Source organism: Lampetra fluviatilis, chromosome 11 (assembly GCF_964198595.1).
Source record: "Lampetra fluviatilis chromosome 11, kcLamFluv1.1, whole genome shotgun sequence".
NCBI classification, from domain to species: Eukaryota; Metazoa; Chordata; class Hyperoartia; order Petromyzontiformes; family Petromyzontidae; genus Lampetra; species Lampetra fluviatilis.
Window position 1 is genome coordinate 2,747,777 of NC_136285.1, and position 13,488 is coordinate 2,761,264.

Sequence of the window (13,488 nt, forward strand, 5' to 3'; positions counted from 1 at the left end):
TGAAAGTCTTATTTGTGTGCGTGTTGTGTGTGCGTTGTCCCCTTGTGTTTACTAATCTACAACTCGCATCGTAACAATAGCCTTATTACTAATCAAGTATATAATTACAATAACCCCCCCCTCAAATCTTTGCACCTGATGAGTTAATGAGTTAATGATGACGTCACCCTGCTGCTGCTCTATATAAGAACGGGAGACACAGCAGAGCCTCACCATTCTGGCGAATTGCCCGATGATGCTGGATGCAATTACCAGCGAAACGTCGTACTCAAATTGTAAATGTTGTGGTTTCACGCTTCAACACACCGGTGGGCTAAAGCAGTGAACTATTTGTCTTTTGTCAACGTGACACTTTTTTTACTGATTGGCCGTGTCGGGTGGTGGAGGGTTACGACACATTTATAAATAACGCGATCTAAACCAAAAAATCGTTGATTATGAACAATATTGGTCGCGAAAGCCTACGTGTTAAACAGATACAATATGTTAATAGTATGGAACTGCAGCAACTAAACCACCACGTCAAAAACTAAAGTATAAACTACATCGGTATCATCAGTATACTAAATATACTCTCCAATAAGCTGAGCTACTAACAGTAAGTAATACATTACAATTCTATGTAGCAAAAAATATAATATGCTTCCAGCTAAACTTTCTTCTCTTACATCACACGGGTCTACCCCATACTATATACTGCCATAGACAAACCCAACATTAAATTATATACTGTATTACTATACACCTATACATTGTAATATTACACTATGTATTATTCTACCCACCCTACTGTATACCACACTGCTGTATATTCACTATACAATTACGATACTATATATTACCTTATACATTGTATTAAACATTACACTTTTATACTATTTATTATTATACAATCTGCTATACACTATACCATTGACCGTCACGTGAAAGGTACGAAGAGGAAGCAATTAAATATGTCAATGGGAGAGTGGTGGTCAGAGACTTGCAGCGGAGCAAAGAATCCATTCCCTGCAGAGAATAATATATATATAGTCAATGCCAGTGAGTGAACTGCAGTCTGAAAGTCACCATAAACGTGAACACAATCAGTTAAGATCCGAAATGGTTTATTACGTCCTTCCAATGATTGCTGAGCCAGAATCCATCTTCTCGGTTGAAATTGTCTCTGTGTCTGTATATGTGGATCGCCTCATGAACGAATCTCTCATGGTAGCCAGATGGCTTGCAGAGAACCTCTGTCTTGGAGAAGTCAATGTCATGTGAGCCCACTGAATTGTAACAGTGATCTGCCACGGCTGAGGTGTTTGTCCTACCGTGTTTCAGGTCTGCTTAATGTTCACGGATGCAGTCCGAGACATGTCGTTTGGTTTCTCCAATGTAACTGCTACCACAGAGGCAACTTAGTTTGTAGACGCCAGGGTACTGTATGTCTGGAACCACATCTTTTACAGACGGGACCAGATCACGGACTTTATGTACTGTGTTGAATCGGACCTGGATCTTGTGTTTAATCAGGATTTTCGAGATCTTTTTTGTGACCCCAGCAATGTAGGGTAAGGTGATGGTTTTGAAAGGCTCCTCAACAGGATCCTTCTTGATGGTTGGAGTGATGGCTTTGGGGATTGTGTAGTCGGAGTAACCATTCGCCTTAAGAGCTTGGCATACATGCTTGAGTTCACTGGCAATGTGTTCCTGGTCGGAGATGCATTGGGCTCTATGGTGTAGAGTCTTGATGAGGGAATTCTTCTGGGATGGATGGTGGTGGGAATCCGGTTCTAGGTAAGCGTCCGTATGGGTGGCTTTCCTGTAGACAGAGTGGCTCATTGAACCATCAGGTCTCCTTTTAATTAGGACATCCAAAAAGGGTAGCTTGCCATCTTTTTCGACTTCCATGGTGAATCTGATGGCTGGGTGTATGGAATTGATGTGGTCGAGGAATTGGTCTAGAGCAGGCCGGCCATGTGCCCAGATGACAAAAGTGTCATCTAGGTACCTCTTCCATAAGGTCGGGCATAGAGTGGCAGTCTGGATGGCGTCAGTCTCAAATATCTCCATGAAAACGTTGGCTACAACCGGAGATAGGGGGGAGCCCATTGGGGTGCCCTCAGTTTGTTTGTAGAAAGTTCCATTCCAGGTGAAGTATGTATTGGTTAAACAGTGTCTCACCAGGGGGGGTACCTCAGTATTCAGTCCTTGATGAACCAAGTCTTCAATGATTGCGATGGTGTCAGGTAAAGGAACTTTGGTGAATAAGGAAACCACATCAAAACTTACAAGCAGGTCGTCTGGGGACAGGGAAATTCCATTGATTGTCGATACCAGGTCAGTAGAGTTTAGTACCGCAGAGGTGTTTTTTCCAGTGAAAGGCCGCAGGATTTCAGACAAAAAACGAGCCAGTTTGTAGGTGGGGGAGTTGATAGTAAAGACAATGGGACGAAGGGGTGTATCTTCTTTATGTATCTTTGGCAAGCCATATAATCTTGGTGGCCTGGCTGCAGAAGGTTTCAACGAGAACTGTTTGGTTTGATCAATTAATGCGGTTGAATCAGAAATGATTTTGTTGGTTTTAATGACGAGGCTGATGGTGGGGTCTCTTTTTATTTTTGTATAGCTGCCATCGTTGAGTAGTTCTTGAATTTCGTTGTTGTATTCTATTTTGTCCATGATGACAGTGGCATTGCCTTTGTCGGCTGAAAAGATTACAATGTCATCCCTCTTTTTTAATTGAGCTAATTCAAAACGCTCATCTTTGCTGATGTTGCTAGCTGGCATCTTAGCGTTTTTTAGGGTTGCAGCGATTTCAGATCTTGCTACGTCTGCAGCAATGTGACCCAGGCCCTTGAGAGCCACATCTACTCGGGCAATGATATCATTAACTGGTATGTGTCTAGGTGTGACTGCAAAGTTTAGTCCTTTAGCTAAAATAGAACTGTTACTGCGATTAATTACGACTTTGTTAACGTCTAGCTTTTTGGTGTGTGGGTCCGGTCTCTTGTTAGAAAGGCGGTTGAATTTGGAAATCAAGTTGTCCTTACATTTAGTCGACATAGTGGCAGCTGAAGAGGCAGTCATATTGTCTACATGTTCCCAATCCGATGTTGCAGTCAAAGATAAGTGTAATTTGTAGAGTGTCTTGTCTATAGTATAGTGTATAGCAGATTGTATAATAATAAATAGTATAAAAGTGTAATGTTTAATACATTGTATAAGGTAATATATGGTATCGTAATTGTATAGTGAATATACAGCAGTGTGGTATACAGTAGGGTGGGTAGAATAATACATAGTGTAATATTACAATGTATAGTCGAAGGTATAGGGTGGTGTATAGTAATACAGTATATAATTTAATGTTGGGTTTGTCTTTGGCAGTATATAGTACGGGGTAGACCCGTGTGATGTAAGAGACGAAAGTTTAGCTAGAAGCATATTATATTTTTTGCGACATAGAATTGTAATGTATTACTTACTGTTAGTAGCTCAGCTTATTGGAGAGTATATTTAGTATACTAATGATACTGATGTAGTTTATACTTTAGTTTTTTACGTGGTGGTTTAGGTGCTGCAGCTCCATACTATTAACATTCCTTCCCTTTATTAATGCTAACCCTACTCCCTCCCTTTGATGCTGCTAATCCTGCATAATGCACGGGCATATTATGACTTTGAAACCCCCCGCCCACCTCCTACGCATTCCACAAGTAATGACTAATCCCATATCTGCATTTCCCATAAATATGCTAAATTCCTCTTGATATGCAAATTATTTTGTCAAGGCGCTCTTCCCCCTCCAACCCAGCTTAAATATACGCTCCAAGCCTGGTGGTGTTTCATTCAGACGCTGTCTTTCCGACAGACCTGTTCTTCACCTGAGGACGGCTGCTTGCGTTGTGGCCAAAACGTGAGAATTATTTTATTATTTTTTATTTTTTCCCTTCTACGTGACTTTACCGAAAAAACCAAGAAGAAGCTGCCCTGAGATTGAATACAGAAAGTAGCAACCTCCCCAAACCTGCATGCTCCACCACTATGAATGGCAAGGGCAGCAGCATCAGTTAAGGAGAGGATGCCACCACCTACTCCCAAGATTCCCGTCCTTAGTCACCCGCTGTCTTGACTTGAGACATTTATCGCCACCCCTCGTTCATCGCTGCTGGCTAAGACTCCTGGAACTGTCTCTTGAACGGCATTGGGGGGGAGCGCACCCTAACCACAAAGACCGAAACAGTTCGGTGAGAAGGCCCAGCAGCATAAACTCCTCCTCAGCGCAACCAGGCAAATATGCGCAGTCAATGCTGGCATACCAGTGACTCCCACATCCCAATGAATGCAAAAAATAATCCGCATAGCTATTCAAAGTGGAACTAAAGGATCTTTTCCAATAAGTGGAAAATACCTAAATGAAAATGGTGACAGTGTTAACCATCTCAAATGTGTTCATCAGTATGACAATCAATCGCAACAAACGATGGGAAATAATTGAAGAATCGAACACTCATAAGGTTGAAAAGTGGAGCAAAATGTAACTGTGAGCAAAACAAAGTCACGTGACACAAGTTTTCTCAACAAAAGTGAATGATTGTTGGAGGGGGCACAAACAGAAAACACAACAGAGGACATCTCGGGCAATTACTGAAGGCAGACCGGGATAAAACATTTTTATGAAATAAGGAGGTGAGCAAGAATAACAGTCAACAGGTGCATTATCAAACCTTGCCTGTAGCATGACTTAGCCTCTTATTGAAGAAATTAGTATCACTGTGAAATTCAACAGTGGGTGTCCTGCATAAGTACTGGCTCCTTGCCATAGGAATGTAGATCAACATTTTTTTTACAATCGCTTGATTCACGTTGACTTTTGGCGGCACTTACAGGGTGACTGACGCATGAGCAACGACTCAGGCATCTAAATCTGCCTTGTAAATTTACTTTGCAAAAGAAAGTGCAAGGTTTTTTGTTGTTGTTGTTGTTGCATGGCATGACGCCGGAGTGCGGTTCAATCAGTCGCGAAGGCTCGCCATTCACCACTGTCCTTATTACAACTTTCGTATTTCAATTAAGTGTGGGCAATTTTGCATTTGGAAACCCCTTTTGGATTAAGGGACTCATTAACCTCCCACGCCGCTCACAAATTATGAACGTACTCCAGTAATCTCTCTCATTGCGAAAGGCAGAACGAATCCATTTACCAGGGACTCTGGCACATGCTACCACTCAGTACACAAAGAGCCGAGCTGTAATGGCTTAAATTTCGATTTAAAGCTTTCGTGACTGCAGGGATTCATCTTCTTGGTTCTTTCGGTAAAGTCACGTAGAAGGGAAGTAATAAAATAATAAAAATAAAACATAATAAAACAATTCTCACGACGTTTCGGCCACAACGCAAGCAGCCGTCCTCAGGCGAAGAACGAGAACATTATCAAGCTAGGAGCTTATGTAGGTGTAGCGAGGAGGAGCGCCTTAACAAAAGAATGTGCATATTGTTAAGGCGCTCCTCCTCGCTACACCTACATAAGCTCCTAGCTTGATAATGTTCTCATTCTTCGCCTGAGGACGGCTGCTTGCGTTGTGGCCGAAACGTCGTGAGAATTGTTTTATTATGTTTTATTTTTATTATTTTATTACTTCCCTTCTACGTGACTTTACCGAAAGAACCAAGAAGATGTAATGGCTTACTCGGCCTCACTGGATCTCGCACACAACACACTCAATGCAATATGATCGCGAATCCTGTCTTGCTTCTTTCTCCCGATCTCATATTTTTCCTACCTACGCCGCATTAAAAGATGCCAATTTGGTGTAAGTGCAATATGCCCCTTGTGCACATTAATGGCATTTCTCCTCTCCCTTTGCGTTGAAATATAATTCAGTCTCACTCCTTGTCTTGCCATAATCACAGACCATTCAGTGACACGGGTGTTTGAGCCAAAAGCTTTGGTCAAATTGCACGTAAATCACGGCTTAACAATGACCATAAAAAAACCTTCAAACTTCAAAACGAGCCCATTTTGTACAATAGCGGCACAGCTGTAAAGTATGTGAGCTCTCCTGCTTGGCATTTTCCACATGGATACAAATTGAGTGTCAATGACAATTGATGTACAAGGACCCAATCGTCAAAACAGCTGGTGCAACCGACCAGTTAATGCTCAAGCCACAAGTAAAACAGATGGAGGGTGACCCCCCATGCGCAAACGAGTGGTTAGCCAGAGCTCATCACGGCTCTGTAAATGACACATTCCTCTGGTGAGGGCCGGGCTTTCACAGGACAACCAATGTTGATCTCTCACAAAGTGGGGTCCACGGGGTGGTGCTCCTTATTCCGATGGCAGAGAAATGATCCGAGTCGACTCAGACAATGGACGTCAGCTCACAAATGTCATGACCAGCTCTGTCAGTGTCCTAACCAGGCTGGTACAGGAGCTTGTGTCAAAGCGGTTCGGTTAGATGACCGAACCTGCAGCAAAGACTCAAACGGAACTAAACTAAACTATTTTTTATTTTACCAGGCAAGGCCCACTGAGCTACATAGATATTTTTTATAAGTGACCTGGCCACAAATGATTGCTAAAAAAAGTGGCTTAAGATCACGTGGAAAATTTATTGCAGACAAATATTCGAAACGCATGTTTCTAAATGTGGAGGAAAAAATCGGAGGATTCGGAGAAAACTCCAAATATACAGCAGGTGTCATGGTCGAGTTCGAACCCACGACTTCCTGTATACCAGGCGAGGTAGTTTACATCTCGCCACCATGGCGCCCTGTAATGGCTGCAGCTGGCTGATCGTGCGGCGTTGCCCGGTGGATTCCTCTCCGTACTGCAATGCACGTGCGGATTTGGTTTCGCCCACGCCACCTACCCCCCACCCCCCAGAGCCCTGAACCCTCTCCTCACCAGAGTTGTCTTCATCCTTGCGGACTTTGAGCTTGACGAAGTCGTCGCTCTGCTGCAGGATGTGGACAGTCTCATCCACCGAGGAGGTTTCCAGGCGCGTGTGGTTGATGGCCAGGAGGCGGTCGCCGGGCTCCAACGTGCCCAGTCTTTAACAACGCGGGCACACACGCCGCGGTCAAACACTGAACCCTGTCCCGTTCCGATGACGTATTCCGTTCCGATGACGTTCGTGTACGAAACAGGATTATAAACTAAAATAAAATAATTTTTATCAGTACCAAGGCTCCCACAAGGCCATGCAGGAGGACATGTGGCACAATTTTCCGCCAGCTATCATAGAGTGCGGTCGTGTCACAACAGTTCTCTGCGGCGAGTACAATGTCTTTAAAAACAATGGTGCTACGTCTGTCTAAATAAGATTAACGCTGAACCGCTTGTGTGTTCCGAGATTCAGAGGTGAACAGGACACTCACCCTGTGACTTGCAGACGTCTCGGAACGGGAAAGGGTTAATCTTAGTATGACGGATGCAGTGGTGGTGCAGTTGTAAACACGCTGCCTTACCAACTCGACCACCTGAGTTAAATTCCCCCACCTCAGCTAACACTCGTGGCGAGCTGTATCTGTCAGGACCTCGGGCCCCCTCCCTCCTTCATCCAACCCACACTGTCCACGCGGTGAAGTATGGTCACTCATCCTCCATGACTAACACCACGTGCAGGCCATCATCCATTATCCAGCAGTGTATTGATACCAGTCTGTGCATTGTTTTTATTACTTCATAATATTTGTTTTATTTTTCTCTAGTCATATTCATCTCTGAGTCCGCCATTCAATTGGCGCGTCCTTATAAGTGTGAGTCTGATTGCCTTTAAGTCACATGGGGTACGATGAGCACTGTGATTGGTTACAATGGGGTTAGCATGGTTATTCTCCATAGCCAGAAAGAAAAGTGGCAATGACAGCTGGGTTTGAGTGTGGAAGCTGTGCAGTGCTGTTTTTGAGAAAAGCAAACACTTAGGATAAGCAATGCACCATATCGAGCCATACAGGGAATTGTGGGTCAGGGTGCTCTGAGGTAGAAATCGCGCTCAAAAGTCTTTTCCACGTGGCCAAGATGCTGACTTTTTTATTGTAAATTTTTTTTACGCAAAAGCCGAAAGTGAAAGCTGTACCACCATGGTATTCTACGGATTATGAGATGCTCCAGAAAAAATAACCCACGCCAAATCTTTGTGTCGCAGGCAACCACGGATTTTGGTTGATGAAAGACATGAGACAGGAATAAATCGAAGACTTAATATAATAACAGCCATTCACAGTAACATGAATGGTAAACCATTAAAGGCTCACTGTATACACGCGTGCATATAAGCACACCAAGTAATCACACAGTAACTGCGCATTTTTTCCCAGTTTTTTTTTCAGTTTCATTTATTTGGTGTAGCCCTGTGAATTGGCACACGTAATTCACGGTTGACAACGCACAGGTATCTACGCAATTTGGGCATGGGCCTGTGTTTTCACAACTAGAACACAGGAATTTTTTTTGCACCTCAAGCCTCCCTCCCCCCCAGGAGGCACTGCTAGAGAAAGGCAGGGAGGAGTTGGGCTGTAGCCACGTCACGCCGTCACTCCCTGCAGCGTGGGAGTTGGAGGAGAGAGACAGAGCGCGTTTCCAATTAAGCAGTCGCACCGTGGATCGGGCATGCGCGCCTCCGCTGCCCACGCGTTTGTTTGCACGGCCACTAGAGGGGCGCGACGCCTCGGAGGGAGCTCGGGTGGTGCGATGCCAGCGAGGAAATTAATCTGAAGGGGGGGGGGGACACCACACCGCTTTCTTCACTGGGCGAACGATACCGGGCGTGACGGCGTCATCGTTGTAAAGCTTTTACATTCTGAACTCTGCGCCGATCATAACGATAAACCACCGCTCTTTTGCGCAAACAGTCAAACACTTTCAAAAAAGTAAAAGTTCCACCGCGGTGCACGGTTGACAGCGTATAACTGCGCAAGAAATATCATCCCTCCAACCCCGGAGTACGTGAAAGGCTATGCATTCATAATGCATCACAAAGAACACATTCAATGCGCCGGGGACACCTCAATAAACACAGGCAGCTAAGTCTGGCTGCTGGAATCGATTCACGGGAAAGCTGCAGGAAAGAATCTCACTTTTACAGGACTGCAGCGAGAATTTTTTTTAAACCGGTTATACATTCTACGCGGAATTTGTTTTATTAATGCGCCGCGTAAAAGCGTGCACACCTTTGGAAGCCCAGGGAAAGGTGAAATGGCCACCAGTGGCACCGAGCCAACACGTCAGTTCTGTTCTTAGGTTTTTTCAGTAAAGTCACGTAGGTAAAAAATTACAATTAATTAAAGTAAAATAAAAAATCATGACGTTTCGGAGGCAACACAAACTTCCGTCTTCAGGTGGAACCGTCACAGCACATCAGTTCTGGTTCGCTGATAAAGGGTAAAAGTCTCATTATTGTTTTAACAATGTAGTTACCAATTCATTTTGTTGTTGTTGTTACATTACCCACATGATATCAAGCTTCTGCTAGCAGTGTAATAATTCACCCTTAAACTGCTGGTTCGATGAATTGTCGCCATTCGGCCTTGCAATCAGATTTTAAGATTGGATGATTTTGTTCTACATATTGGCAGCAGGAGTCACGGGAACCCATGGCATAGGACATATAAATAAAAAAACACTTATTACACAATTCCATGTCTTTATGATATTGTGACTTTATAGCAATTGATAATTCAATGCATTATTACACAAATAATTTCTAGTATCAATATCCACGCAGAGATTTTTTTTTTTAAACAAAATCCAGTTTCTTCCCCTATTTCAAGCAGTACCCTTCTGGAAAGTCTTTGAAATTCACTCCGGCTTCTCGAGACACACAAGGGACATCACACTGTACTGGTATTATTATACTGGTCACGTGGCATTGTGGCAAGAGCGCTCCTCTTCCAAATTGGAAGTTTGGGAGTTCATTTCCCGGCCGGGGCTCAACTCAGCCATATATCCCCCTGGGGTAAGTGAACACAAGTACGTAGTTGTTTTTTTTCGCAGCCAGTATCACGATTCCTAATTGACGCTTTGTTGAGGCCAAATTTGTGACGATAGGAACCCCCCACCACCCGATAGAGACAAACAAATTAATTGTCAAATGTACGAAGTTTTAGGGTTCAGTTTACATAATAATGCGATTCTGCTACAAGATAGTGTATTCATGAGTAGTTGTAATGAATAATGCATAGAAAATATTCATGAATGGCTCAGAAAATTTATAATAAAATGTATATTAATTTGTCATGGTGAATATGTCGTTTAAATCTAATTCGATCCTGTTGTGAGGTCATTACACGTATTTAAGAAGTTGCGTCAGGTTACATTGTTATTCTGACTTCCAGAATATTGACCTGATGATGCTTGATGTAGTTTCAAATGAAACGTCGTGGTATCTAATTGCTAAAGGTAATTGTGAGGATTGTTCTTCAACTTATAGGCGAGCAGTAACAAGAATCTTTGGAATATACACCATTGGAACCTCATTTGCCAGTAAAAAATATGATAATTGTTTTTTTACCCTTCTATCTGGCAACAAAACTGACACATTTTTTACAAGGAGTCATGTTTACATAGACCACAATACCTGCAGTCCAAACCCAGCTTATATATAAGCTCCTAGCTTGGCAGTGTCTCATTCTTCACCTGATGACGGCTGCTTGCGTTGTAGCCGAAACGTCGTGAGAATTATTTTATTATGTTTTATTTGTATTATTTTATTACTTCCCTTCTACGTGACTTTACCGAAAAAACCAAGAAGATTAATACCTGCAGTCATAATGCAAACAAAAAACATAACGCTGATAATGTGCACTGTCCTTGAAGTTGATTGGTCCACACCCGAGACAGCTTTCCTTAGAGCCTAGTCTCACATGGGTTGGACCAGATGACGCCAAAAGGCGCACAACTCAAAGACAATGCACCATCAGAGTATGAGAGCTCGGGGTTAGCATTTACACCATTGGAACCTCATTTGCCAGTAATGTGCACTGAGTGCACATTATCAGAGTTATGTTTTTTGTTTGCATTATGACTGCAGGTATTGTGGTCTATGTAAACATGACTCCTTGTAAAAAAGGTGTCAGTTTTGTTGCCAGATAGAAGGGTAAAAAAACAATTATCATATTTTTTACTGGCAAATGAGGTTCCAATGGTGTAAATGCTTACCCCGAGCTCCCATACTCTGATGGTGCATTGTCTTTGAGTTGTGCGCCTTTTGGCGTCATCTGGTCCAACCCATGTGAGACTAGGCTCTAAGGAAAGCTGTCTCGGGTGTGGACCAATCAACTTCAAGGACAGTGCCCATTATCAGAGTTATGTTTTTTGTTTGCATTATGACTGCAGGTATTGTGGTCTATGTAAACATAACTCATTGTAAAAAAGATGTCAGTTTTGTTGCCAGATAGAAGGGTAAAAAACAATTATCAAGAATCTTTGGCACAATAGATGTGAGTACTAGTGGCAATTTTATTTATTTGGCAGTGTCAGGTGATGGAGGGTTTTTTATGTCACAAATTTGGTGAGATTATGAAGTGGCCTAACCCAAAAATCTATTATGTGGGTGCTAAAATAAGTACAGTAATACCACGATTTACGTCTCCCCCTTTAACGTCGTTTCGCAAATACATTGTCACTTTATGATTAACACCGCTACCCAATTTGGGTCACCTCAACCCACACTTATGCCGCTGACAGCATCATCCATCCTTTTCGTATCCGTCGTCTCTCAGCCTTCACCTCCACCTACTACTACCACCCTGCAAATCACTTCGATTCACGTCGATTCAATATTCGTTGTCACACTTTTCGGGAACTGGGGTATGACTGGACCACTCTGTGGGAAATGTGAAATTTCCGCGATGGAACCTGTTTGGCCGTTATCATGACTGGAACACACGAGCAGAGTCAGGAGTCCCGGCAGGGAATGATTCACAAGGCCTGTACACCTTGAGCCTCATATCCTTCAGGGGAATCTGTTTAAGTCTATTTATACTGGTTTTTTTATTTTACCAGGTAAGGTCCAATGAAGTAGCTATTTCTCAGAAGCGACGTGGCTATCACAAATGATAACCCAATGAAGTGGCTTATGTTGAAATTTATCTCAGCCAAATACTCTAAACGTATGTTGATTCTAAACGTGGAGGGAAAAACCGTCGGACCTGGAGAAAAATCCACTCGACTACGGGGAGAACATGCAAACTCACAATATACATCAGGTGTCAGTTTCGGGATAGAACCCACGACCTCTTGTATACCAGGCGAGGCAGTTAACATCTCTCCACCGCTTACACAAACACTGGCCTGATGTCTTTAATGCGAGCATTGACTCCAAGCACTCATGTATGCCCTGGGCCAAATTGATAATCATCGCCATCAGCCATGATCTATCCACTGTTGGACGAATGCCTTCTATAGCCATCTCCATCTCTTGTGATCCTGCAATGTAATAATCCACTTCCATTAAATTCAATTTGTTGCGCGGCAAATCCTGTTTCGCCATTCAACAAGATAGCTTACAAGGGAGTGGTGTGGCGTATTGGCACAGAACAAGAGCAACGACATCAAAGTGATACTGAATGGGCAACAACGGAACAGAACCCGTCAGAGGTATAAACAAATTGACAACATTAACAAAATGTACAACAGGCACATCGCACCAAAAACAAGGACGAGGTAATGAATGGCTGGAGAGGGGTTGAGCGCAAGGCGGAGGGATCACGGTCGAGCAACTAAGACAGGCCTACAGAAGCGCGCAGAGAACCAAAAAGCCGGTTTGCTACAGATGCATTCCCTCTGAAATTCAGTGTTACAGATGTAAAATCCAGGCGAGTGGTGCTGCATGTGAAGCACAATCGGTGCACTTTGTGTTTCAGTCTCATTTGGTGGTCGACCTGGTCCATTTTCAATCTGGCGTTGGTAAAATTAGGACCACTCAGCGGGCAGTGGCCATGTGATGGAGCAGTTGTCCACCGCGATTTTGTTAATGTGGAGTTTCCACTGCTTGGTTAATTTCACCAACGGAGACCAGATGTCATCGTATGCGTGACTGTGTGAATTTTATTTCCACGCATTCATTAACAAAGCATAACGTACAACTGTACAACATGCAACGGTGTTTAAAAAATACCGTGCACTCTATTGCCTTTGCAAACAATGCCTCGTGGGCAATCGCGATTGTCTTGGGGGATTTTTTTTTCTCTCTCCCCAATCCTCTCTATGTAATCACACGAGCGAAATTGCCGTTGCGGGATATTACCGAAGTTGAGTGTGCTGTAATGTGCATCAATTCATTGCCTGGTAGGCGAACGTCTTGACACACGAGACAATTGCATGTTAATTCAGAGCGCTAAGCTGCGCCTGAGTCACTGGACGACCAAAGTGGGGCGATTCGTAATACGTGACCCCCCCCCCCCACGGTTCGCAAGGAAATCCCCGGAGAGGATGCAATGCGCACTTCTGCAGAGCCAACCCAAAGAGAGCCCATTAGCTTGAGGGGCATTGCTGA

At 43.5% G+C, this 13,488-nt stretch overlaps 1 protein-coding gene across 2 annotated transcripts in view; it reads right to left on the reverse strand.

The window, feature by feature from the left end:
- LOC144934731 (glutamate receptor-interacting protein 1-like) overlaps positions 1-13,488 on the reverse strand; it is a 272,140-nt gene that overhangs the window by 37,666 nt on the left and 220,986 nt on the right. For both annotated transcript variants that reach the window (XM_078860808.1, XM_078860807.1), the window contains one exon: positions 6,897-7,042. In XM_078860808.1, coding sequence (XP_078716934.1) covers positions 6,897-7,042 — 146 coding nt within the window. The remainder of the gene's footprint in view (positions 1-6,896; positions 7,043-13,488) is intronic.